The 26618-nt window shown below is 40.3% G+C and overlaps 1 protein-coding gene across 11 annotated transcripts in view; it reads right to left on the reverse strand.

Annotated features, from left to right (window-relative positions):
- Positions 1-26618, reverse strand: part of LOC126244429 (rap guanine nucleotide exchange factor 2) — a 327255-nt gene that overhangs the window by 38101 nt on the left and 262536 nt on the right. For 9 of the 11 annotated variants that reach the window (XM_049948248.1, XM_049948245.1, XM_049948246.1 and 6 more), the window contains 2 exons: positions 10358-10580; positions 8801-9115 (listed from right to left, as the gene is read on the reverse strand). In XM_049948248.1, the coding sequence (XP_049804205.1) occupies positions 8801-9115; positions 10358-10580 (538 nt within the window). The remainder of the gene's footprint in view (positions 1-8800; positions 9116-10357; positions 10581-26618) is intronic. The other 2 variants (XM_049948243.1, XM_049948247.1) reach the window with 2 other exon arrangements.

Genomic DNA, 26618 nt, shown 5'->3' on the forward strand with positions numbered 1-26618 from the left:
TGTTAGCTATGATTAAGTTGTGCTCTGTGCACAACTTTTAAAAAAAATAAAAAAATAAAAATAAAAAATAAAGAAAAACACAATAAAATAAAGTTGTTATATTAACTTAAGTATGTTGTTAAATTAACCTAATTATGTCATGTATTGGAAAATTCGACTCGTTCCACATCATTACGAAATATCGTATTCATGATCCATGGAACTAGTATTAATCTAATCTAATCTAATCTAAAAGGATAGTGTCTTGAAAAAGATTATATGATGATCGTCATCAAAAGTAAAACAAGGGTAAAGGAATCGATAGATAGATAAATAAATAAATAGAAGAATATAGGTAGATGAAGACATGACGCTACACCAGGTGATGCAGAGGAAATTAGATCAGAAAATTAGATGTTAGAACTAGTTCACAAGTTTTGCTATTTGGCAAGAAAAATAACAGATGATGCCTGAAGTAGAGATGATGTTCACAGCAGACTTTCAATAGCAAGAAAAGTGTTTGTGAAAATAATAATAATAATAATAAACTCATTAGTTCAAGTTTAGTATGTTTTTTCTGAAGATCTATGTCTGGAGAATAGCCTTGTGCGGAAGTGAAACTTATTGTCTAAGTGGTCCAGACAGGAAGACAACAGCACCTTTTGAAATGTTATGCTACAGGAGACTGCTGAAGATTACATTGGTAGATCAAAAAACTAATGAGGTGGTACTGAATTCAATTGGGGGGGGGGGGGGGCAAAATTATTGTACAATTTAACTAAAAAAAAGAAAAGAAAAAGGGGGGGGGGGTCAGTTGATAGGACAGATCCTGAGGCATAAAGGAATAGTCAATTTGGTAATGGAAGGAAGTGTGGTGGATAAAAATTGTAGAGGGAGACCAAGGCATGAATATAAAAAGCAGTGAATTGGATGTAGGTTGCAGTAGTTATTCAGAGATGAAGAGGTTTGCACAGAATAGATTACCATGGAGAGCTGCATTAAACCCATCTTCAGATTGAAGACCATGACCACAACAACAATGGCAGCAACCAAATGCAGAAAGAAATCCATGTTCAACACTGTGCATTACATTCCATAAAAATTGTTTATAATGGCCTCAGTGAAGGTGACAACACTAATTTTAGCTGAACATAGTATTAGGCACCTGCCTTCATGGAGAAAGTAAGTGGGGCTGTTATGCAGAAAATGACATTAATAGACACAAGAATTGTACTAAGGGAAGTATCACAATATGACGCATTTCTCATAAAAGCAGTGAAAATGAAAATATGCCAGAGATAGAGCAATTTAGTGTAGTTATTGCTGACATGCACTGAGAACTTCAGGATATTATAGAGGTCGATGGTGTAACATGCAAACAATTACCAAGCTTCTAAAAACATTTTATTAAATTTAAGAAATCTGATCACAACTTTAAAAATCATCCACAACATATCACCTGCTGGGTCACTTTATTTACTGAGTTACTCCTATCACTATAATTTTGTCATCAGATATGATTAAAGTGACAGGTTAATCCTTTGCATTCTGTCATCGTGTGCTCTTATTCAAATCACTGCTGCCCGGGGGACAACAAGTGTACCACAGAAAATTGTGAGAGTCTCTCTGTGGAAACAATAAGACCACTGACCGACAATCAGACAAAAAGTGTGCTTTCATTCAACTATATTTACGTAACCATTACAATATAAAACTTATCTTTGTGCGATATCTTTTTGAAATTATTCTGAGTTGCCTGCTTCCATAGTCATTTCACTCGTATTGCATACAAATGAATCGCTATCATCAAAATCCCTGTCAATCTCATTTTCACTTAGACACCGCTCTAAAAGTTCTATACTCTCTTCCTCAGAAAGAACTGTGTGTAAAGAACTAGCCATTTCACACTAACTAACTTGAAGGTAACAATTACAAACTTTCTCTCAACACAACAGCTACAAGTCAATACCTAGTTAACAAAGGCTTCCTTAAATAAAAGTACTATGCAGCACTGATGCCTAGTACAGAGTCAACAATGGAGCAGGTGAGAGCTATGACAATTTGTGTCGAATGAGGCTCGACATTGGAGTGGAAAACAAAATTCATAATGGTGGGTTAAAGGGGTAAATGTGATAGAAAGGGGCAAAGGTAGGGGTGTGTGTGTGTGTGTGTGTGTGTGTGTGTGTGTGTGTGTGTGTGTGTGTGGGTGGGTGTGTGTGGGTGTGTGGTGTGTGTATATCGGGGGTGGGGGGCTGAAAATATCGTAACGATCGGAGGGCTGCTGGAGAAGTTTTCAAGGGCATTATGAACACAAACCAAAAAATATTAAATATCTGACTCTCCCTCCCTCTCCTTCCTTGTGATACATTACCTATACAGTTATAATATTTCATGGTCAACACAAAACATTTATAATAATTTTTTCTGTGTATGCATCTGTGTTCTGAGCTGCTCAAAGCAAGGTAATTATAACAGATATATGGACAACACATCTTTTCTATTCTTCCCTTTTATTCCCAACACTGTGTACAATGTTGTCCCCCTTCCTGCCAGCAATTTTTCTTTCCTTTTTTAATTTGTATTTTCAAATGATTCTGTTGTTTGACAGATCTTTTCACTAAGACTGTCTTTTAGTTCATCACTGGCTGTTATGTTTTCCTTTTAAACATCCCTCTCCAGTACACAACTGCTCTGTCATTTACTGCAGATGGCACTGACTCTTGGAAAGTTGAAGCTTTCCTGCTGCATTTACAGTGAAGTCTGGAAAGTAGTCCATATTTATTTTCTGATAGTGGCACTTGAACTCTACTGTTTACCAAACTAAAGAGCTGTGTATTACAGATGTGACAGTGGAATAAATGTCTTTTGGCATTTATTTTCTATTAAAGCAGCATCAAACTAATTTTTTACTATACATCTGTCACAGTCCCTTGGGTGACTTGCAAACATATCACTTCTGTACATTTGTTCAGTAACTTTACGAAAGTCTTTGCCACATGATACTAAAAACAGAACTGAAGTAAGTTTTTAGTATCTCTATAAGATGACAACATTATCATGACAACTAATGGCCTTTCTCTTCTGGGAATGACCTACGATGGATGAAATGCAACACAAGAAAGTCGTAATATACTAAAATGCCACAACATCCTACGATGAAGATGTGAGGCAACATCAGTCATCATCTTTGGGAGGGTGGCAGGATGCATGACACCACCATAATTCTGCAATACACTCTAGTGTAGGCTAATGATGACAAAGTAGTAAAAGCAAACAGATTCTTAGTTGCAAATTATTATGGAAAGCACAGGCAGCCAAGATGTTGATTATCATATACGTCCATACCAAAGACAGTTTCACACGTAAATCCCCAATGCTCCTTCAGTGACAGCAAACTGAGTCGGTCATTTAAACAACACACAGGATACAAACTATTATTGATATGAAATGTGGCAATTCTTAATCACCTTCCACATCAAAACTTTTTGCCCTTATAAATCAAAAAGCAACCTTGCCCTTTTTGAAAGATTTATAAGTATTTCTCTTTCACTTTGTCAATGCAGTTAGTTTCCATGCCTAATGATCTGAACACCCAAATTTGCCCATCATAAACATAATTTCAGGCACTTGTAAAACCTCCCTCCCCGTCTCTCTCTCTCTCTCTCTCTCTCTCTCTCTCTCTCTCTCACACACACACACACACACACATTTTTGCTAACAGAGGAATAACTGGCCTGAGTGTTTGTAAAGTCAGGAGAGAGAAATGATAGAAAGTTTTCAAGCAGAGGGAGGAAGTGGAGGGGAATAAAAGGACATTTCCCAATGATGTGTCAAAATGGTGACATAATACAGAAACGGGAAGAAAAGCGCACACGCACACGCACACACACACACACACACACACACAAATTTGAAAGAGTCAAACCTGTATTCAAGCAATTAATTTTATCTAATAACACTTCTCCTAAAAAAAGGTGGAGAGAGCAAGTCTTCACTAAGCTGTTTGAGGATATAAATAGATGCATATCAAAAAGGAATGCTGTAAGCTACTGATCTGTATTGTCACGTATAACGAAAAACTTGCCTCATACCAGAAAAAAATTTTTCCTAATAATAACACCATCAAAAACGAGAATTTGGCCCAACTGGTGTTATAAATCAATTGTTGTGTTGATTATAAGCAAGCACAAACAAAGGCTGTCAAATGGTGGTGGGAAATGCAATGAGTCTGGCTTATAAAATAAAATGAAAGTTGTTCTAAATGTACACAGATACTCAGCAAGCCAGTGTTCGGTGTGTGGTGGAGCGTACCCTGTATTACTATTAGTCATTTCCTTTCCTTTTCCACTCGCAAACAGAGCGAGGGAAAAATGACTATCTATATGCCTCCATATGAGAGCTATTTCTTGTATCTTATCTTCATGGTATTTAAGTGCAATGTATGTTGGAAGCAACAGAATTGCTTGGCAGTCAGCTTCAAATGACAGTTCTCAAAATTTTCTCAATAGTGTTTCTCGAAAAGAATGTCATCTTCTCTATATGGATTCCCATAGGGTTTTCAAAGCATCTCTGTAACACGTAATTGTTGTTTGAATCCACCAGTAACAAATCTAGCAGCCCAACTCTGAATTGCTTAGATATCTTCCTTCAGTCTGACCAAGTACACATCCTAAAAACTTGGGCAGTACTCAAGAATAGGTCGCATCTGTGTCTTATATGCAGTCTCCTTTACAGGTGAACCACTTTTTTCTAAAAATTCTCCCAATAAACCCTTCCCCTACCCTACAACAGTTCTCACATATCATTCCATATCATGTTGCTTTGCAACATTATGCACTGATATTTAAATGACATGCCTGTGTGACGCAGGATACTAGTAATACTGCACCCAAACATTACAGATTCAGTCTTCCTACTCATCCATATTAACTTACATTTTTCCACATTTAGAGCAAGCTGCCACTCTTCACATGAACTAGAAATTTTGTCTAAGTCTTGTTTCTTCCTACAGTCACTCAACTTCGACACCCATCCGTATACCTCAGCATCATCAGCAAACATCCACAGATTACTGCCCGTCCTATACGCCAAATCATTTGTGTATATAGAGAACAACAGTGGTCCTATCACACTTGCCTAGGCACTCCTGACTCTGATGAACACTTGCTGTTGAGGACAACATAACGAGTTCAATTACTTACGAGGTCTTCAAGCCACTAGCATATCTTTGAACTTATTCCACATGCTTATACCTTCATTCACAGCCTGCAATGCGGCACCATGTCAAATGCTTTCTGCAAATCTAGAAATATGGAATCTGCCTGTTGCCCTTCACCCATTGTTTGCAATACACCATGTGAGACAAGTGCAAGCTGAGGTTTGTGTGAGTGATGTTTTCTAATACTACACTAATTCACGGAAATAAGCTTCTCAGTCTCAAGAAAGTTTAATATATTCAAAATTAGAATATGTTTAACATTAGAATATGTCCAAGGATTCTGCACCAAACCAAAGTTAGGGATATTGGTCTGTAATTTTGACGATCCATTCTTTTACCCCTCTTATATACTGGCGTCACCTGCATTTCTTTCCAGTCGCTCAGTACTTTGTGATGTGCGAGAGATTTACGATAAATGCAGGCTGGGTAAGGGGCCAATGTCAGAATACTCTTTGTAAAACTGAACTGGGATTCTATCCGGACCTGCTGATTTATTTGCTTTCAAATCTTTCAGCTGCTTCTCTATGCCAGGGATGCTTACTAGAATGATGCCCATACGGGAGTTTGTCCAATGGTCAAATGACTTTGTTTGCTCAATTCTCCTGTGTGAACGATTTAAAACTTCAGCTTTCATTTTGCTATCTTCAACTCCCACACCAGACTGGTCAACAAGGAACCAAATGGTAGCCTTAGAACCACTAAACGATTTTATGTAGCATTTATTTCTACAAATGAGTGATATTACTAAATTTGTATGATACATACCTGCTACACTGGCTTTAAAAAATTCTGTTTTTATCTCAGTAATCAATGAAACTGCTTACGTATATATTTTTCTTCCCCAAAAACACAATACTAATACCTGCTAATAATAAACACGAGATGCATGCAGACTGACACACATGCCTTTTACAGTACTTAAAGAGTTAGAAGCAGTCGTGCAAATTTCCATGAAATGCAACAGGCATGCAGTCTAGTGATAAGCCCCAACCTATGTGCTTGAACATTGCATACAGTCAAAATAACTGCACTGCATACAGGTCCGCAAAGCAACAGTTTGAATTTCGTAATTTCAGACTGCAATTGCAGAAATGTTAAGGCTGCCTGATTAGTTTTCAGCATTAGGAAATACAAGGAATTAACTGTTTGCAGATGGAGGCATGAAAAGAAGTATATGAAAATTAGTTTTGAAATTTCCATGCCGCAGGCTAAAAATTCCACAAGTAGTGCAACAAAGAACAATGAACAGTCGTACTATAAAGGAAGTAATTATCATCAAATGTAGTAAACATTTTCCTTCCAAACCATAACATCTGCCTTCCAATCCAAAATGGGACACTGAAAATTTAGGTTGTCGTTTCCTTGCTTTCTAAAATCATTCCGACTTACTTTACCTCCTATAAATCTTTGCGACTGGATAAAAAAATTTAGCCAGATGAATTTTGTTTCATATATTTTCCAGATCAAACTCAGTGTGCTCTTTTGAAAGCTCCGATCTGTCACACTACATGAATCTGTTCAGAAGTTGTTAACAGAATGTCAGCAGGTTCATGGAACACTTCCACATATCTTTCAGTTTCTAGTGTGACGAATAATAAGTTCACATGAGCTTCTCATATGTGAGATTCCTTTCAAAACTATCCACTGAGGTATGCTTCAAGAATATACAATGCAAAATATGACCAGTCAAAATTTGGAAATTTTTAGCTTACCAATAAAGACAGACCTAATAGGTAAGAGCAATCACAACTGAAAATTATTAGCTCATTGAAGAACTCGAGTATAAAAGTGCATGAGGTAATGTGAACCCAGCAGCATTATGTTATGAAGATTAAAAAAATACATTACAACTGGTTATCTGTCCAGGTATTACGACACAAAAAATAGCTGAATGGGTAACATATGTAAAATTCTTTAACAAATAAATAAAGGGAAAAATACTCCTAATGATGAGATAGATGTAGTCATATAAAATGAAATTGATGGAACCTGGTCACTGGCAACACTAGTTGCTCGTATAGTTGTCTACCTCACATTTCACTCAACAGTCAACGAACTCTCATTTCTGCCAATTTTCATTTCCTTCAAATTTATTTCTATGACCTCTTTTTCCTCTCTTTCAAATTTCATACAATATTTTTATTGTTTGCTTCTTTTCTGTTGTTGCCCACTTTCTTCTCACCTCAATACTTTTAGTTTCTACCTACCCTCCCATTGCCCCACTCCCCATCTGTCAAACCATTTCTCTGCCCTTCTAACCTGTAAAGTTTTAATATAGTACCTACAAATTGCATTTCACTGTTGTTGCAGTTTTATCCACAGCTATCAACTGACCATCTCACTAAACTGCATAAGCAGGAAGTACATAGGGAAAAGCTGCCTTCAGTAACAAGTGGGTGTGTTTCATTCCATTGTACAACGCATTTTTGTTTCTGTGTATCCCTCCTAATGGGTACTTTGTTCACTGACACAACTCCTTTTGCTCTTAAGCTGGGCACAAGTTTCATAGAAACATGCACTCCAACAATGACACACGACACATTTTATGACTTGGTAATTGCAAAATTAGTGTGTAGATAACTACACTTCAACGTAACACTTCTTCACCTCATTCAAGGTGAACATATTTATATACTCTGATACAGCTGCATGCAGATACATTCAGCTGAATATTATAGTTACCATGTCAATGAATGTATCTCCCATCTTTCCTGGAGAGCATGTTTTCATGAATCTGATATGCTTTGCAAATATACACAGAAGGGGTAAAAATGGATCCACAGAACACGAAATTGATTGCATTATAAATATACAGCTCTACAAATACTTGTTCTGTGTATCATTTTCAATATCGCTCTAGGTCTATCATATTGTGCTTCCCTTGACGAAGTATTCTGAAAAACTTCACTTTACTGATTATCCCTCTGTTTGCCCCAGCAACACCCTCTCAGTTGCTAGATGGATCTGTTGATTTCAAAACCGTGTCTGAGTAACATTTTTCTTCCCATACCTTTTCTGCAGTCACCAGGTAAACAGAAGTTTTCTTCTATCATATTTTGATTGCAGTTTCATTTTGGAGTATTCTTCTTTCTCTATACATGTTCACTGCTGCTTAATTGAATTCAATACTTGCAAAAATTGCATATTAAAATATAAAATATTCTATCTCATATCAGAAGTGATAATGAGAATGTTGGGCAACACAATTTTTAAAAGTAAGTTATAAGTGTCTGTGATACTTATTACTACAACTAATATCTTTGCCAATATAAAGCTTTCAACATATGTAATGAGAGTCTAAATCTCCAATTTCACTTCCAGGCAATGGAAATACTGTTAAGTCAAGAACAACTCTGAAAGTGTACTACACTCGTTCGAGTGCAGCTGTACTTGCTGTGAGTGTTTGTCTTTAATCGAGGCACAAAGAGAGGTGTCAGTAGTGCACACACACTCTGAACACTGAAAAGATGATGGTTTTACAGAGTAATGCAACTGCCATTTCTATGAGCCAACTCATAGAGTAAAAGCACTATAAGGTTCCGCATCACCCCTGTCAACCTTTCAGTAAATGATACTGCTGTACATCCTCCATCTCATGCTTACCCGATGTAAGAGTCTTACGAAGGGGCATGTTGCTTAGGGACGTAACACTGCTGCTTTCAGCACTGAGATCAACTGGTGGCGGAAGGGCAGGTGTGTCAGAGTGCGACCTCTCGTGTAACGTCCGTGACGATGGAACACTGCACGAACCACTGGCTGCAGATCCCGCCCTGCGGTGAGCACCTGGGGATGGAGAAGGCGACAGTGCTGTCAGAGGGGGAGGTACCGCCGGGCCCCCAGGGTGGCGGGGCTGGTGTGGCCGAGTCTTCGGTTCGCTCAGCGCTAACATTTTCCGCACGGCTTGTGGTGAAGCAGCACCTGGAAAGTGCAACTCTGGCATATGACAAGAAAGAAGTTGCAAAAGTGATGTGCATTACAACACTAAAACACTTCACAACTAAATTATTGAATTACGCAATCTGGGCTCAAAGTTGTGACTGTTTTCATTTTGCAGAAACAGGTGTTCTACACTCTGATTAAAACTACTTGTTATTTGATGTTTGTCACACGGTACAACAGTATTGCCACATCAGTTGTTCGTTGCACAATGCTGCAGCCAGCAACAGTTAAAAAGCTGAAGGCAGTTTCCAATAATGGATCACACATATACATCACACTACTCAAAAACTGCAAGTGAACTGACACTTTGTTGTGGTGCACTGGCAATGACAGACAGTTCAATCGTAGCATTCCAAGTTCTGACTGGAAGAACTAAATTTCAAGGCATGAAGTGTCCAGTAACAAGTAATTTTAATCCAACTATAATTTAATTGCTGTACGACTACACCTCAGCCCAATTACCACTGCCCCTACCTCATTACCCTTTCCCAACTGCATATTCAATCTGAATTTATTTTACAATCAGATAACTGCAAAGAGAAGTTTTTTTTATAACTCTAGTGATATAATTGTCCTTTTTATTGTAATTGCAATAGTGTTCATAACAACAACAAAAAACAGCACACATGCTGCCACTGGATTAAGATATCCCTTTATTTCGTTGTGCAATTTCGGCTGTAAAGCCATTTTCAAATGACCTTATATTATAAACACTCAGAATGAACGTAATTGGATTACAGCAGTGACGTGATATGCTACATCACCACTGTTCCACATGCAGTTGGTGTTCTGTCTTTAAATGTGCCAATCTCCTGATGGCTTAGCATTGAGTGATTTGATGAGCGCTTGGGCTCTAATCCAAATGTATCCACCTTGAGCTATACTATACAATCATTTGAAAATCACTTCACAGCCAAAACTGCATAGTAATGAGAGCAAAATACAGGGATATATGAATCCAGTCAGTGGCAGGGCAAAATGTTTTCATTCAATGTATCTGTAAAGCTGTTCACACATACGGAACTTGAGGATCACTGGAGAGTCAGGTCATATCGGCTGATAAAACTGAAACCTGGAAAAAAACCTCTTGAACAAAATATAAACTTACTGTCAACATGAATGGACAAAATTCTATACAGGCTTGTCTTGCATTAATTATTTCCGTGCAGCTGAAAGAGTTTCATTCTTGTTCCCACTGAAGCTTAAATTCTTACAACTTACCAAATTTTGTGCCTGGAGGCAATCCACTCTTCTTTCCTTCACTGGTGCTGCTAGTACTGCTGGTTGTGGACAGGGTCGGCGATGGGTGCCTCTTGCGAACGGGGACAGAGTTTGGTGCACTACCCGATGGCTCACATTCCATCGATAATGCGTGCAGACGCTCTTCATCCGTGATTACACGCATGTTATTCAGGTATGCTTTTACACGGCGTACCATTTGAGCCTGAAATTGTATACCTCACAGTCAAGTGTGACAATATACTGTTTAACAGTAGAGCACCAACTCTTTATGTACCTAATGACACATTCTCAGTAACCAATACAGCACAATATTCTTCTGAATCCAATAATAATGTATCATTAACTCACATCACTGGTGTGCAATTTTAAATAACAGTTGAATCTGCTTTACACATATATCAAGACAGAGAGAAAAGATTATTCAGAATTCTTTAGAAGTCAGATAAAACAGTAATAACATAATTTTTTCACAAAAAAAAAAAGAAGAGGAAAAACAGTATTATTTTGAACTTGATACTGTTTTATAGAAATCAGATAGTTTGGCTTGTTTAACTTTTAGTGCATTAAGAGTATGCCCCTCATTTTGCAAACTTATTAACGAATTCAGAGAGTTTCACAACAACTTCTTGGACTGATGTAACATTTGCAAACACTGGCTGCACTTAACACTTCATTCACTTTAGGTGTTTCAAGATTCAGGTCATCACCACCAACCCCATCTCCATCACTGTCATTTGAAGCTGGTCCACATACTTAATCATCATGGCATTGCTGGCACATGTCAGCAATAATCTCCTCACCCTGTAGTTCACACACACAGCAAGATTACCATCAAAATATACAAAATTGTCAAAATATGCACCCTCCAGTACAGCTAGCTCATTACCAGACACAACTTCATCATCAACATCATCATCGGTCATGTCTTCTGGTAAAGCACCAGCTTTATGGAAACAGCTGCCGACTTTGAGCATGACAGCTGCCAGGCTGCAAAAATAAATTCCTTGGCTTTAAGTAAGTTACTGGAAATGTTTTAATTTCCCTTTTTCATTCTAATGACCAATTTTTTTTAACCACTGTTCCATTAAAATCATAGTCATCCAAGAATTTTCATTGTATTTTTATTCCGTAGGTTCTGTCTTTACTTCTTGGATTCTTAGATTTTCCTGTCGCAACTGAGGAAAGTGTCAGAAACATCTGCATTCATGGCAAGAAGAACTTTCCACCCATGGCATGAGTCACCATTTTCAGCTAATGTTTTACTAGGAAGAGGCTAAAGAAGAGACCAATCTCATAACAGTTGTAGAGGTTTTGAGGTTGATAATCCCTTAAGACATACGGTACTATTGCACCGTGATGATGTCCACAGCTTCTGATTCACTGGGAACTGTTCTCCCTGCAATTCCGTGAATGTCTTTAAATCCTTGTAACCATCCTGATGAAGTCTCAAAATCAGCAGTGATGTTCATGCTTCTAGATAAATCTATCACCTTTGCTTTCAGCATATCGCTCCTGATCAGTAGAGGTGCAATTTGTTTTTGCCGGAAGCATGTAAAAAGTCCCTTTTCCAAATCTACATATCTCCCTTCTTGCTAACAGCTTTGTTTTGTTGCTTTTCACCCAATTTTAAAAACATAATCAAAATACTATTTCTTTGACTGATTGTACATAGTGTGGTATAGGCAATTCCTAAGTCTGAAGCAATTTCCCATGTTGTTTTGTGTCGATTAACATCAACATCTCGTATGAATTTCACTTTCTGATGTAGTGTGACAGAATGAAAGAATCACTGTTCAACAATAAATGTCAGCATAAAACTTTTAACTTCCCAGTTATTACCACGAAAGAAATGCTCATATGCAAACAACAGTTCAAGAGTGTCTTTGTTTCCATGCTGCCCTCTCTGGTTAACCGTGTCTCTGTCCCTTGTCTCCGCGGCACCGCCCACTTGCTGTACTTGCATGTGTCAACAAAGTTAAGGAAAACCAGACAGGGCTTCGTTTCAAATGTTAATGCCCATTACGAGTATGCAAAACTCAATTTATTTCACCAGAATTTGTTATGTATAACAGTGAAGTGCATAAATATGCATTATGTATAAATAAGGTTTAATTAACTTTTTATATGTGCATATATAAGGTTTAATTAACACATTTTTAAATTATATTCTGCTGAGAGTGACAAAACTTACTTACAAATAAGAATTACACAGAAGATGGAATAACTGGCCAATATTTATCTTCTTGTAGCTGAACTCCAAGTAATGCAGACAGATAAATTTAATTTTTTTTTTTTTTTTGTAATTTTAAATGTAGTATATCAACAGTACTCACAATTTTGCCTCCTGAAGGTAAATACTGAACAGATATCTTGTCTTTTTGTTGGCACTGTTTCAAAGTACAGTATATTACCTATATGTGTCATTACCCACAAAAGATGCATGGGTGCTAAAATAAAAGTACAACAATGTTGTTCCTGTGGCTGATAAAATGATTGCATTTTGCACTACGGCATGTGAAATGCGTTAAAACAATTCCTTTCTGCACCAAGCACAGAAAAGTTTCACATTTCCTGCATTTTACAGCAGGCTATCTATGAGCATAAAGTCTACATCTCCGCTTTTGCCCCATACTCTGGCCAGTGACCAAAACTGTCATATCATGTACTCACAGGTACAGGAGCTGCTGTTTATTTCTTCTTCTGGTCTTGATGTCCATCCAATACTCGAAGTCAGACTTTCTTTTCCAAGAAAAGTTAAGCCATTTGAAAAGTTCTGAGTAATAATTTGTATAAGAACTCATGACCGAGACTTCATCTTTGCGTTTATAAGCAATTTTCATTGCACAATAAAAATCAGTGCCACAAAATCGAATCAAACTGCTACAATGGTAACTGATGCTTATATAACTTTGCAAGATGTCTGCTAAAGATGCACACTATTCATACACTTTCACCAGAGATTGACAGAATATCACTGTGTATGAGACACTAAATGTTGCCTAAAAGCACCATTACCCATTCGAGGATGAAACTTTAAACACATTGCAAAAAACAGTGTCCAATTTTGATGTTGCTTGAGAGTAACATTGGCAAATAAAGGGTTAAAATCACTAAGTCTGCAAAACTCACACTTGTGACTAATCACATGTGGAAACGTGCTACTGAATAGATTTTCACCATTGCCTTATACCCAGTACACAAGCAAACAATAGTCTCAGATACTGCAATCAAACTGATGATATGTTTTTCAACCACTTATGAGTAAGTTCAACAACTAAAAAAAGGTGGCAAGAGCACCTTTCCTGCATGCTTAAACCACTGTTACATTTTTGTCTTAAGCCTTACCATTTGGCATAAATTTGAAGTCTTTGGATAAATGGTTTGTTAAATTCTACAGACATTCACCAATTAATGAGGAGAAAAAAATATGGTTTGGCACAGCAGTAGCCATATTCCATTGCTGAACACAAGGAACTTGTGATTACCTTTTTCTGGATACGGTTCACAGTCGTAAATTTTTTTAAACACATTACTGTCATTTAGCCAAATGCAAAAGGGCAAAATTGCAAGTGTGGAGTTGATAAATAAATAATTTTAACAGTTGAAGGCAACAACAACATTTTTTTCAACAAGCTACTCTTACTGATGGTAGCTACACAAATTACAGGTAGTGTTGTCACATAAACCAAAAAAATTAAACTATTGCCTGACAAATACTAAAATTTTTCAATTTATTGTTGAGCTTGCCGACTTCACAACCTATATTTCTGAATGAATTCTCTCTTCTGTAGCACATTCCCTAATTTTTATTACTTCCTGTTTTTTTGTTTAGTTTCTTTATTGACCCTAATAGCAGGAAATATTATGATAAAAGTTGAAGATTAACTACCTAACTTTGACTATAAACTAAAAACAATACACTGACTAGAGAAAACTCAGCATTCAGTGGATGTGTAAGTGGTAGATAGGCACATAAACATGAATTTGACAACAGTAGCTCAATTTACAAGCTAATGTTCCCTTTCATAAAGAACTCAAGAGTTTCAGTGTTGAAGTCCTTGTTTATGAGTCTATCCACGATTCAATACTCTGCTATATGGTGAATGGTTTTACCCTCACCACTATCTGTGCAAGGTAAAACATAAAAGTTCCCAGAATACATCAATAAATAAAATGACACTTTAAATGGATCTTATTTACCACCGTCACCTTCACCTTCAAAGAAATTCCCTTGCAGGTGTATGCATCACCCCCAGCAGTTTTTCCAGGAACTGAAAGCTCCTTGCAATACATTTTTCAGGAGCTTGTTCTGTACCATTTGTGATTCTGTTTGAAGCTTCTAAACTGTGTGAAATCTTCAGCTTTATAACTGGAGTTTCATTCTGGGAAATAAAATACTGTCACTTGTCACCAGATTGGGTGAATGTCATGGATGAGGAACAACTATCATTTTCTTTTCAGTGACAAATTCCAGGCTGACCAACGCATGGTGTGACCTTGAATTGTCATGGTGGAGGAACCGATCACCCATGTGTCACTTTCATTGGACAAAATCTTCAGGCACATCCCTTAAGAAAGCCCAACATTGCATACATCGTCTATTGCCTGCCTACGATCTTCCAGCACTGTATTCCAAATGGCAGTAACATTTTCAGGTGTAATGCCATTTGATGGCTGTTCTGAATGGGGATCATCAACAATGTTCTACACTCTAGAAAATGTTTAAAACAGTCATATGTTTGACTGTGACCTTCCCCAAAACTTGCTTCAACATGCCATGTGTTTATGTAGTGATCTTTCTGCATCTGAAACCAAAGTTTACACACACATGTTGTTTCCAGCCCCCCCCCCCCCCCCCCCAACTGTCCATTTCACAAGACATGCAACACCCAAGAATGGGAGAATACACATAAAAACTATGTGTTACGACCAAGCACAGAGCCACCTGTGCCCTAACTCCAAAGGATGAATGAGGCACTACCTGCTTATGTTTCATCATACTAGCTAGATCCCACCAACATCACATCCATTCTGGGAACTTTTGGGTAGCTCCTTGTACTACAGCCCATGTTCTGAAGTGCCATGTCAACACATTTCTACACCTACGTACACATTCCACCAGCTTGCATACAGTGCATGGAGTGTACCACATACCACTACTAGTTATTTCCTTTCCTGGTCCAATCGCAAACAGAATTGCAGAACAACAGCTGTCTATATACCTGCACATAAACCCTAATTTATTTTATCTTTGCAGTACATATGCAAAATATACGTTGGCAACAGGAGAATTGTTCTGTAGTCGGCCTCAATTATAATTTTCAATAGAAGTTACCAAGCATGTGCAGCCCCCATTTAAGTTTAGATTATTTCAAAATCCAAAGCTAAAAACATAACACTATCAGTGCAGATCACTGCTGTGGCAACTGGCTGGTAAATATTTGTGACAAAATAAAATGATCATGAAATTGAAATGTTTAGAAGCTGAAATTGTATCTACAGTTGATCATAAAAATAGGATATAGTAAGTACGACAAAGGTATAAAAAGTGAAAAAGAACCTTCAATCAAAATGCACAAAACTTGCAGAATATTTCATCATTTTCCAGTGCACCGTTCTACATCTTTACTTTTCTACTTCTGGCTCATCCATTTTCTTGCTTATTTTTAATTTTCCTTTTTCTGCATTCTACTTTCATTATTTTTATCTACATCTACATTACACTCTGGAAGTCACTTAATGGTGTGTGGTGGAGGGTACTTCTGGTACTACTAACTGATCCCGCCTTCCATATTCCACTTGTGAATAGAGCTTGGGAAGAATGATTGTGGGTAGGCCTGAAATTTTTGCATTTTGGTCATTTCACGAGATGTTGAGGGAGGAAGTGTCCGACTCCTCCCGGAAAGTGCTTTCGATAATTTCAACAGTAAACCTCTCCGTTATGTACAATGCCTCTCTTGTAGCACATGCCATTCGAGTTTGTTAAATATCTCTGTAGCACATTCACACCAACTAAATTATCCTGCGACGAAACTTCCCGCTCTTTGCTGGCTCTTCTTTATCTCATCTATTCATTCTACCTGGCAAGGGTCACAGACTGATGAACAGTGCTCAAGAATCAGTCAAACAAGCACCTTCTAAGCTACTTCTTTGATGGATGGGTTACATAACCTTATGATACTTTGTATTAATTGCAATCTGCTATCTGCTTTTCCTACTATTTGTTTAGTGTGGCAATTCCACTCAATGTCGCCCTGGATACTTTTCCGATATACTGTTTCCAGCAATTTGTCATCAATAGTTTAGTTGTACGGTTGTTGTTGTTCTTGTGGTCTTCAGTCCTGAGACTGGTTTGATGCAGCTCTCCATGCTACTCTATCCTGTGCAATCTTCTTTATCTCCCAGTACCTACTGCAGCCTACATCCTTCTGAATCTGCTTACTGTATTCATTTCGTGGTCTACCTCTACGATTTTTACCCTCCACACTGCCCTCCAATGCTAAATTTGTGATCCCTTGATGCCTCAAAACATGTCCTACCAACCGATCCCTTCTTCTAGTCAAGTTGTGCCACAAACTTCTCTTCTCCCCAATCCTATTCAATACCTCCTCATTAGTTACGTGATCTACCCACCTTATCTTCAGCATTCTTCTGTAGCACCACATTTCGAAAGCTTCTATTCTCTTCTTGTCCAAACTAGTTATCGTCCATGTTTCACTTCCATACATGGCTACACTCCATACAAATACTTTCAGAAAAGACTTCCTGACACTTAAATCTATACTCGATGTTAACAAATTTCTCTTCTTCAGAAACGATTTCCTTGCCATTGCCAGTCTACATTTTATATCCTCTCTACTTCGACCATCATCAGTTATTTTACTCCCTAAATAGCAAAACTCCTTTACTACTTTAAGTGTCTCATTTCCTAATCTAATTCCCTCAGCATCACCCGATTTAATTTGACTACATTCCATTATCCCCGTTTTGCTTTTGTTGATGTTCATCTTATATCCTTCTTTCAAGACACTGTCCATTCTGTTCAACTGCTCTTCCAAGTCCTTTGCTGTCTCTGACAGAATTACAATGTCATCGGCAAACCTCAAAGTTTTTACTTCTTCTCCATGAATTTTAATACCTACTCCGAATTTTTCTTTTGTTTCCTTTACTGCTTGTTCAATATACAGATTGAATAACATCGGGGAGAGGCTACAACCCTGTCTCACTCCTTTCCCAACCACTGCTTCCCTTTCATGCCCCTCGACTCTTATAACTGCCATCTGGTTTCTGTACAAATTGTAAATAGCCTTTCGCTCCCTGTATTTTACCCCTGCCACCTTGTGAATTTGAAAAGAGAGTATTCCAGTTAACATTGTCAAAAGCTTTCTCTAAGTCTACAAATGCTAGAAACGTAGGTTTGCCTTTTCTTAATCTTTCTTCTAAGATAAGTCGTAAGGTTAGTATTGCCTCACGTGTTCCAACATTTCTACGGAATCCAAACTGATCTTCCCCGAGGTCCGCTTCTACCAATTTTTCCATTTGTCTGTAAAGAATTTGTGTTAGTATTTTGCAGCTGTGACTTATTAAACTGATAGTTCGGTAATTTTCACATCTGTCAACACCTGCTTTCTTTGGGATTGGAATTATTATATTCTTCTTGAAGTCTGAGGGTATTTCACCTGTCTCATACATCTTGCTCACCAGATGGTAGAGTTTTGTCATGACTGGCTCTCCCAAGGCCATCAGTAGTTCTAATGGAATGTTGTCTACTCCCGGGGCCTTGTTTCGACTCAGGTCTTTCAGTGCTCTGTCAAACTCTTCACGCAGTATCTTATCTCCCATTTCGTCTTCGTCTACATACTCTTCCATTTCCATACTATTGTCCTCAAGTACATCACCCTTGTATAAACCCTCTATATACTCCTTCCACCTTTCTGCCTTCCCTTCTTTGCTTAGAACTGGGTTGCCATCTCAGCTCTTGATATTCATACAAGTGGTTCTCTTCTCTCCAAAGGTCTCTTTAATTTTCCTGTAGGCAGTATCTATCTTACCCCTAGTGAGACAAGCCTCTATATCCTTACATTTGTCCTCTAGCCATCCCTGCTTAGCCATTTTGCACTTCCTGTCGATCTCATTTTTGAGACGTTTGTATTCCTTTTTGCCTGCTTCATTCACTGCATTTTTATATTTTCTTCTTTCATCAATTAAATTCAATATTTCTTCTGTTATCCAATGATTTCTATTAGCCCTCGCCTTTTTACCTACTTGATCGTCTGTTGCCTTCACTACTTCATCCCTCAGAGCTACCCATTCTTCTTCTACAGTATTTCTTTCCCCCATTCCTGTCAATTGTTCCCTTATGCTCTCCCTGAAACTCTGTACAACCTCTGGTTCTTTCAGTTTATCCAGGTCCCATCTCCTTAAATTCCCACCTTTTTGCAGTTTCTTCAGTTTCAATCTGCAGTTCATAACCAATAGATTGTGATCAGAATCCACATCTGCCCCTGGAAATGTCTTACAATTTAAAACCTGGTTCCTAAATCTCTGTCTTACCATTATATAATCTATCTGATACCTTTTAGTATCTCCAGGATTCTTCCAGGTATACAACCGTCTTTTATGATTCTTGAACCAAGTGTTAGCTTTGATTAAGTTATGCTCTGTGCAAAATTCTACAAGGCGGCTTCCTCTTCCATTTCTTCCCCCCAATCCATATTCACCTACTATGTTTCCTTCTCTCCCTTTTCCTACTGACGAATTCCAGTCACCCATGACTATTAAATTTTCATCTCCCTTCACCACCTGAATAATTTCTTTTATCTCGTCATACATTTCTTCAATTTCTTCATCATCTGCAGAGCTAGTTGGCATATAAACTTGTACTACTGTAGCAGGCATGGGCTTTGTGTCTATCTTGGCCACAATAATGCGTTCACTATGCTGTTTGTAGTAGCTAACCCACACTACTATTTTTTTATTCATTATTAAACCTACTCCTGCATTACCCCTATTTGATTTTGTATTTATAACCATGTATTCACCTGACCAAAAGTCTTGTTCCTCCTGCCACCGAACTTCACTAATTCCCACTATATCTAACTTTAACCTATCCATTTCCATTTTTAAATTTTCTAACCTACCTGCCCGATTAAGGGATCTGACATTCCACGCTCCGATCCGTAGAACGCCAGTTTTCTTTCTCCTGATAATGACGTCCCCTTGAGTAGTCCCCGCCCGGAGATCCGAATGGGGGACTATTTTACCTCCGGAATATTTTACCCAAGAGGACACCATCATCATTTAATCATACACTAAAGCTGCATGTCCTCGGGAAAAATTACGGCTGAAGTTTCCCCTTGCTTTCAGCCGTTCGCAGTACCAGCACAGCAAGGCCGTTTTGGTTAATGTTACAAGGCCAGTAGAGTCAATCATCCAGACTGTTGCCCCTGCAACTACTGAAAAGGCTGCTGCCCCTCTTCAGGAACCACATGTTTGTCTGGCCTCTCAACAGATACCCCTCCGTTGTGGTTGCACCTACGGTACGGCCATCTGTATCGCTGAGGCACGCAAGCCTCCCCACCGACGGCAAGGTCCATGGTTCATGGGGGGAGTTGTACGGTAGTGGATCTCTTTTACTATGAAGATGTGCAAAACATTACATTTATTTACGTTCACAGACTACTGCCAAAGACTGCACCATTCTTCAATCTTCTGTATGTCACCGACACTTTCTACTACATCATTTATAAACACTGTAAACAGTAACTATCATATCACACTTCCCTGGGGCAATCCAGAAATTACATTTACATTTGTCAATTTTGTTCCATTAATAGCCTTTACATTTGTCAGTTTTGTTCCATTAATAGCAACGGGTCGAGTACTATCTGCAAGGAAATCTTGAATCCAGTCACAAATCTGGATCACTTGATAAGTTCATATTTTTTCACTAAACAGCAGTGTGAGACCATGCCAAATGCCTAGCTGTAGTCCTGAAGTCAAGGGACATGGCATCAATGTAAATGCCATTGTCTAAAGCTCTAGGGATCTGATGGATGGACAGAGAGAGCTAAGTTCGCTAGATCTATTTGCAGAATCCATGTCGATTTTTATAGATGAGATTTGACATAAAACACAACACATTACTCTCTCACTCTATTCTCTACATCAATAATTTACTGCTAACTCTAGTATAAGAAGAGCAAATGTTAATGCCTAGAGTCCAAACGATGAAAATGTTGTCAATGAAAGTGATCAAAATGATTAATGGAAAATCTCATATAAAGATGTGAAACAAATACTAACAAAGAGATAGAGGGGCTGGCCAGTACTTAGCTCAGTGCAGCCGATAGATACACATAAAACAGAACCGAAAATTTACGTTCCTAGCTTTCGGAACAAATGTTCCTTCACCGGGGAGGAGAGAGGGGAAAGATAGGGAAGAAGGGAAAGGAGATTCAGTTACTCACAACCCAGGTTATGAAGCAACAGGGAAAGGAAAATAGGGAGGGTAGCAAGGATGGAGGCATGGTTGTCAGAGGGAAGCCAAAGATATTCTACTGTAAGTACTGTGCCAGCTTCAGACCAAAGAGGATGCATACAGAAGTAAAGAGGTATATAGTATAAAGATAAACACAACTATGTAGGATGAAAAGATGCGTGAATGGCTAAAGAGGAAAGGGAAAGAGGAGAAGACTGAAGAGTAAATGGGAGTGAGGTTGTTTAACGTAGGTTCAGTCCAGGGGGATGGCGGGATGAAAGGATGTGTTGGAGTGCAAGTTCCCATCTCCGCAGTTCAGAGGGACTGGTGTTGGGTGGGAGAAGCCAAATGGCACATACGGTGTAGCAGGTTCCTACGTCCCTAGAATTATGCTGGAGGGCATGCTCCGCTACTGGGTATTGGGCATCTCCTAGGCGGACAGTTTGTCTGTGTCCATTCATGCGCTCAGCCAGTTTAGTTGTTGTCATGCCAATGTAAAAGGCTGTGCAGTGCAGGCATGTCAGTTGATAAATGACATGTGTAGTTTCACATGTGGCCCTGCCTTGAATTGTGTATGTTTTACCAGTAGCGGGGCTGGAGTAGGTGGTTGTGGGGGGATGCATGGGGCAGGTTTTGCAGCGGGGTCGGTTACAGGGGTAGGAACCGCTGGGTAGAGAAGGTAGTCTGGGAATATTGTAGGGTTTAACAAGGATGTTACGGAGGTTAGGGGGGCGACGAAAGGCAACTCTGGGTGGTGTGGGGAGAATTTTGTCAAGGGATGATCTCATTTCAGGGGTTGACTTGAGAAAGTCATATCCCTGGCGGAGTAATTTATTGATGTTTTCGAGGCCAGGATAATATTGGGTGACAAGGGGGATGCTTCTGTGTGGTCTGGGGGTAGGAACATTGTTGGATGGGGAGGAATGTATTGCTCGGGAAATCTGTTTGTGGACAAGGTCTGCAGGATAGTTGCGGGAGAGGAAAGCACTGGTCAGGTTATTGGTGTAATTGTTGAGGGATTCGTCACTGGAGCAGATACGTTTTCCACGAATACCTAGGCTGTAGGGAAGGGAGCGTTTGATGTGGGAAGGATGGCAGCTATCAAAGTGAAGGTACTGTTGTTTGTTTGTGGGTTTGATATGGACAGAGGTGTGGATGTGAGCTTCAACGAGATGAAGGTCAACATCCAGGAAGGTGGCTTGGGTTTTGGAGAAGGACCATGTGAAATTCAGATTCGAAAAGGAGTTGAGGTTATAGAGGAAATTAAGGAGTGTTTCTTCACCATGAGTCCAGACCACAAAGATGTCATCTATGAACCTATACCAGGCCAGGGGAAGCAGCTGTTGGGTCTTCAGGAAAGCCTCCTCCAAGCGGCCCATGAGGAGGTTGGCATAGGACGGAGCCATCCTGGTTCCCATGGCCGTTCCCCTGATTTGTTTGTAGGTCTGGCCTTCAAAAGTGAAGTAATTATGGGTGAGGATGAAGTTGGTAAGTGTGATAAGGAACGAGGTTTTTCGAAGATCTTCGGGTGGGCGTTGAGGTTATTTTTGTGCCATTGGCTATCTTTCTCTGCCACAAAAAAAATTTTTGGGACATTTCTGCGGCACGCGCGATCTCTCTTGCGGCACTACTTCATGTAACCACCACTCCCAACAGCTCCTATCTCTCTTCAAAGTCCTCCACCTCTCGAACCCTTGCTTGGAGAACACACTCAGGAACATCATCCTAGAAGCCAGCTGCAAACTTGAGTTCCATGCCACACACCACCTGAAAAAACTATCCACAGTGCTAGTGCAACACCTAAGAAGTGGGGTCCCTCTCCCTATCCCTCACAAACACCAACCACAACAGAACCCTCAACAAACCCCCCCGCCCCCCTCATAGCCAACAAACCTAGCCTAGCCACCCTACTCAATCTCCCCATCCCAGCACACACCCCACACAGACCAAATCTCAACTATAACCAGAGTCAAATGCCACATATCACCAGTCCCAATTCAGTCCTAAACCTCTCATCCAGATCCCTCTCTCCTCCAGACACATCTGTTCTATCAAAAGGCTTAACCTTTAGCCCCACGCCTAAATTCAACCACACTGCCCTGGTTAAAGATCTCCTCTCATTCACCCGGAACCTCAACTGGAAATATCACTTTACTACCCAAACACAGCCCCCAAATACTAGACCCAGTGTTGAACCCTGTCTAGAACAGTTCCGACTGCCTTCTCAAAGGGATCCTCCTCCCCTCCCCCAAAACCATCCCTTGCAGACATTTCAGGAATTCCTCACATCCAGTGTTGCCTCCCAGTCCTTCTTGAAGAACATCCCGACAACCCCCAACATCACCCCAGCTGAATCCCGTGCCATTAAGGAGCTGAAAATAGACCGCTCTATTGTCATCCTCCGGCGGATAAAGGCTCCACAAATGTCGTACTTGACCGTGTGGAGTATGTGGCAGAAGGACTGCATCAACTCTCCGACACCTCAACCTACAAAGCTGTTACTCAGGATCCCATTCCCTCCATCCAGACTGAGCTGCAAAAAATCCTAAAAATCCAAGGTCCCTCACAAGGCCTCACAACGGCTTCCATAGGCTTGCTCACTCCACCTGAGCCACGTACCCCTACCTTCTACGTATTACCCAAAATCCACAAAGAGAACCATCCTGGCCATCCCATTGTAGCAGGCTTCAAAGCCCCAACCGAACGTATCTCAGCTCTGGTAGACCAGCACCTCCAACCCATTACCCGCAGACTCCCAACCTACATCAAAGACACAAACAATTTCCTAGAACGCCTCAAATCCATTCCCACTCCTCTCCCACCTGAAACCTTTCTTGTCACCATAGATGCTACATCCCTTTACACAAACATCCCACATACCCATGGTCTCTCTGCCCAACGCCCATCCGAAGATCTTCCAAAAACATCGTTCCTTATTACACTTACCAACTTCATCTTCACCCATAATTACTTCACTTTTGAAGGCCAGACCTACAAACAAATCAGGGGAACGGCCATGGGAACCAGGATGGCTCCGTCCTATGCCAACCTCTTCATGGGCCGCTTGGAGGAGGCTTTCCTGAAGACCCAACAGCTGCTTCCCCTGGCCTGGTATAGGTTCATAGATGACATCTTTGTGGTCTGGACTCATGGTGAAGAAACACTCCTTAATTTCCTCTATAACCTCAACTCCTTTTCGAATCTGAATTTCACCTGGTCCTTCTCCAAAACCCAAGCCACCTTCCTGGATGTTGACCTTCATCTCGTTGAAGCTCACATCCACACCTCTGTCCATATCAAACCCACAAACAAACAACAGTACCTTCACTTTGATAGCTGCCATCCTTCCCACATCAAACGCTCCCTTCCCTACAGCCTAGGTATTCGTGGAAAACGTATCTGCTCCAGTGACGAATCCCTCAACAATTACACCAATAACCTGACCAGTGCTTTCCTCTCCCGCAACTATCCTGCAGACCTTGTCCACAAACAGATTTCCCGAGCAATACATTCCTCCCCATCCAACAACAATGTTCCTACCCCCAGACCACACAGAAGCATCCCCCTTGTCACCCAATATTATCCTGCCCTCGAAAACATCAATAAATTACTCCGCCAGGGATGTGACTTTCTCAAGTCAACCCCTGAAATGAGATCATCCCTTGACAAAATTCTCCCCACACCACCCAGAGTTGCCTTTCGTCGCCCCCCTAACCTCCGTAACATCCTTGTTAAACCCTACAATAGTCCCAGACTACCTTCTCTACCCAGCGGTTCCTACCCCTGTAACCGACCCCGCTGCAAAACCGGCCCCATGCATCCCCCCACAACCACCTACTCCAGCCCCGCTACTGGTAAAACATACACAATTCAAGGCAGGGCCACATGTGAAACTACACATGTCATTTATCAACTGACATGCCTGCACTGCACAGCCTTTTACATCGGCATGACAACAACTAAACTGGCTGAGCGCATGAATGGACACAGACAAACTGTCCGCCTAGGAGATGCCCAATACCCAGTAGCGGAGCATGCCCTCCAGCATAATTCTAGGGACGTAGGAACCTGCTACACCGTATGTGCCATTTGGCTTCTCCCACCCAACACCAGTCCCTCTGAACTGCGGAGATGGGAACTTGCACTCCAACACGTCCTTTCATCCCGCCATCCCCCTGGACTGAACCTACGTTAAACAACCTCACTCCCATTTACTCTTCAGTCTTCTCCTCTTTCCCTTTCCTCTTTAGCCATTCACGCATCTTTTCATCCTACATAGTTGTGTTTATCTTTATACTATATACCTCTTTACTTCTGTATGCATCCTCTTTGGTCTGAAGCTGGCACAGTACTTACAGTAGAATATCTTTGGCTTCCCTCTGACAACCATGCCTCCATCCTTGCTACCCTCCCTATTTTCCTTTCCCTGTTGCTTCATAACCTGGGTTGTGAGTAACTGAATCTCCTTTCCCTTCTTCCCTATCTTTCCCCTCTCTCCTCCCCGATGAAGGAACATTTGTTCCGAAAGCTAGGAACGTAAATTTTCGGTTCTGTTTTTTGTATATCTATCGGCTGTACTGAGCTGAGGTAAGTACTGGCCAGCCCCTCTATCTCTTTGTTAGTATTTGTTAATGAAAGTGAGCCAGACAAATGTACAGATTGCAAGGTTTGTAGGCAGAGGTGTCGCAAAGTTGGCAGAGACCCTCAGCCTCACAGTCACTAAGTTTCATAACTACTGTAGTGGAGCCTTTGTCAGTGGGAAAGTTAATAAGGTCTGGACTGTTTTTCAGGTTCCCCAGAGTGCTGTGTTTTGTACAGAAATGATATTGGACTCACTGGGGAGTGATTTAGGAAAGGAAGATGACTGGTTGGCTGGATGGCTGGAGGGATGGATGGATGGTTGATGAAAGGGGCGAAACTATTGGGTCATCAGTCCCTTTTTCCTCACTCAGACAGGTCTACATGACTACAGATCACAGACAGCCTATCGTGCAAAACCCAGGGGGCAAAATAAAAATAAATAAATAAATAAAATGAAATAAAGAAAGCCAAGGTCTTCGAAAGGTCAATGAAGGCAAGATAAGGGACAAAAAGACGAAAGGGAGACAAAGGAAGAAAGCGAGGCAGGGTGTCCCATCTAGGGAGTAGCTGGAAGCCCCCAAAAGCAGAGTGCGAAGAGGGGACATACAACCCCCCAGCCCCTGCCACTTACCAGAGGTATTCCACTCAGAAATTCCCTAGGAATCACTAGCAACATGGACAGGGCATGAGCACAGAGAGACAAAAGTTTAACAAGTCTAACAGATCACCCAAGAAGGGGGCAAGGAGAGGAAAAGAGCACGTTGGGTGAGGAACCGGCTGGACCATTGAGCCCAGACAGCTGCAGCCCAATCTGGACAGAGGAGGCAACAGTGTGTTCTGCCAACCCCTCAATGGACTGATAAGGTTAAGTGGCCCTCCCTTAAAGAGAGTGGTAAAAGCCCCCTTCACAAATAAAATGTAAAACTGCTGCTGAGGCATCATCTCATAATGCCAGGAGTAGCGAATCAGTGAGATCCAGAGTCCATAAAGGGCGGAGACGAAGATGAGACCAGTTTAGAAGTGAAGCATTCCTGGAAAGTTACCGGGAGATAACTGGGTAGAAGGGGAGGAGGATCATAGATGGTGGAAGGTTGGAACGGTTTTAAATGAGGTTCTATGTGGGGTTTTGGTTATCTATTGTCAGTGAGGTATGTGGTAAAGAAATGTTTCCACTATAGA

Source organism: Schistocerca nitens, chromosome 1 (assembly GCF_023898315.1).
Source record: "Schistocerca nitens isolate TAMUIC-IGC-003100 chromosome 1, iqSchNite1.1, whole genome shotgun sequence".
Classification (NCBI taxonomy): domain Eukaryota; kingdom Metazoa; phylum Arthropoda; class Insecta; order Orthoptera; family Acrididae; genus Schistocerca; species Schistocerca nitens.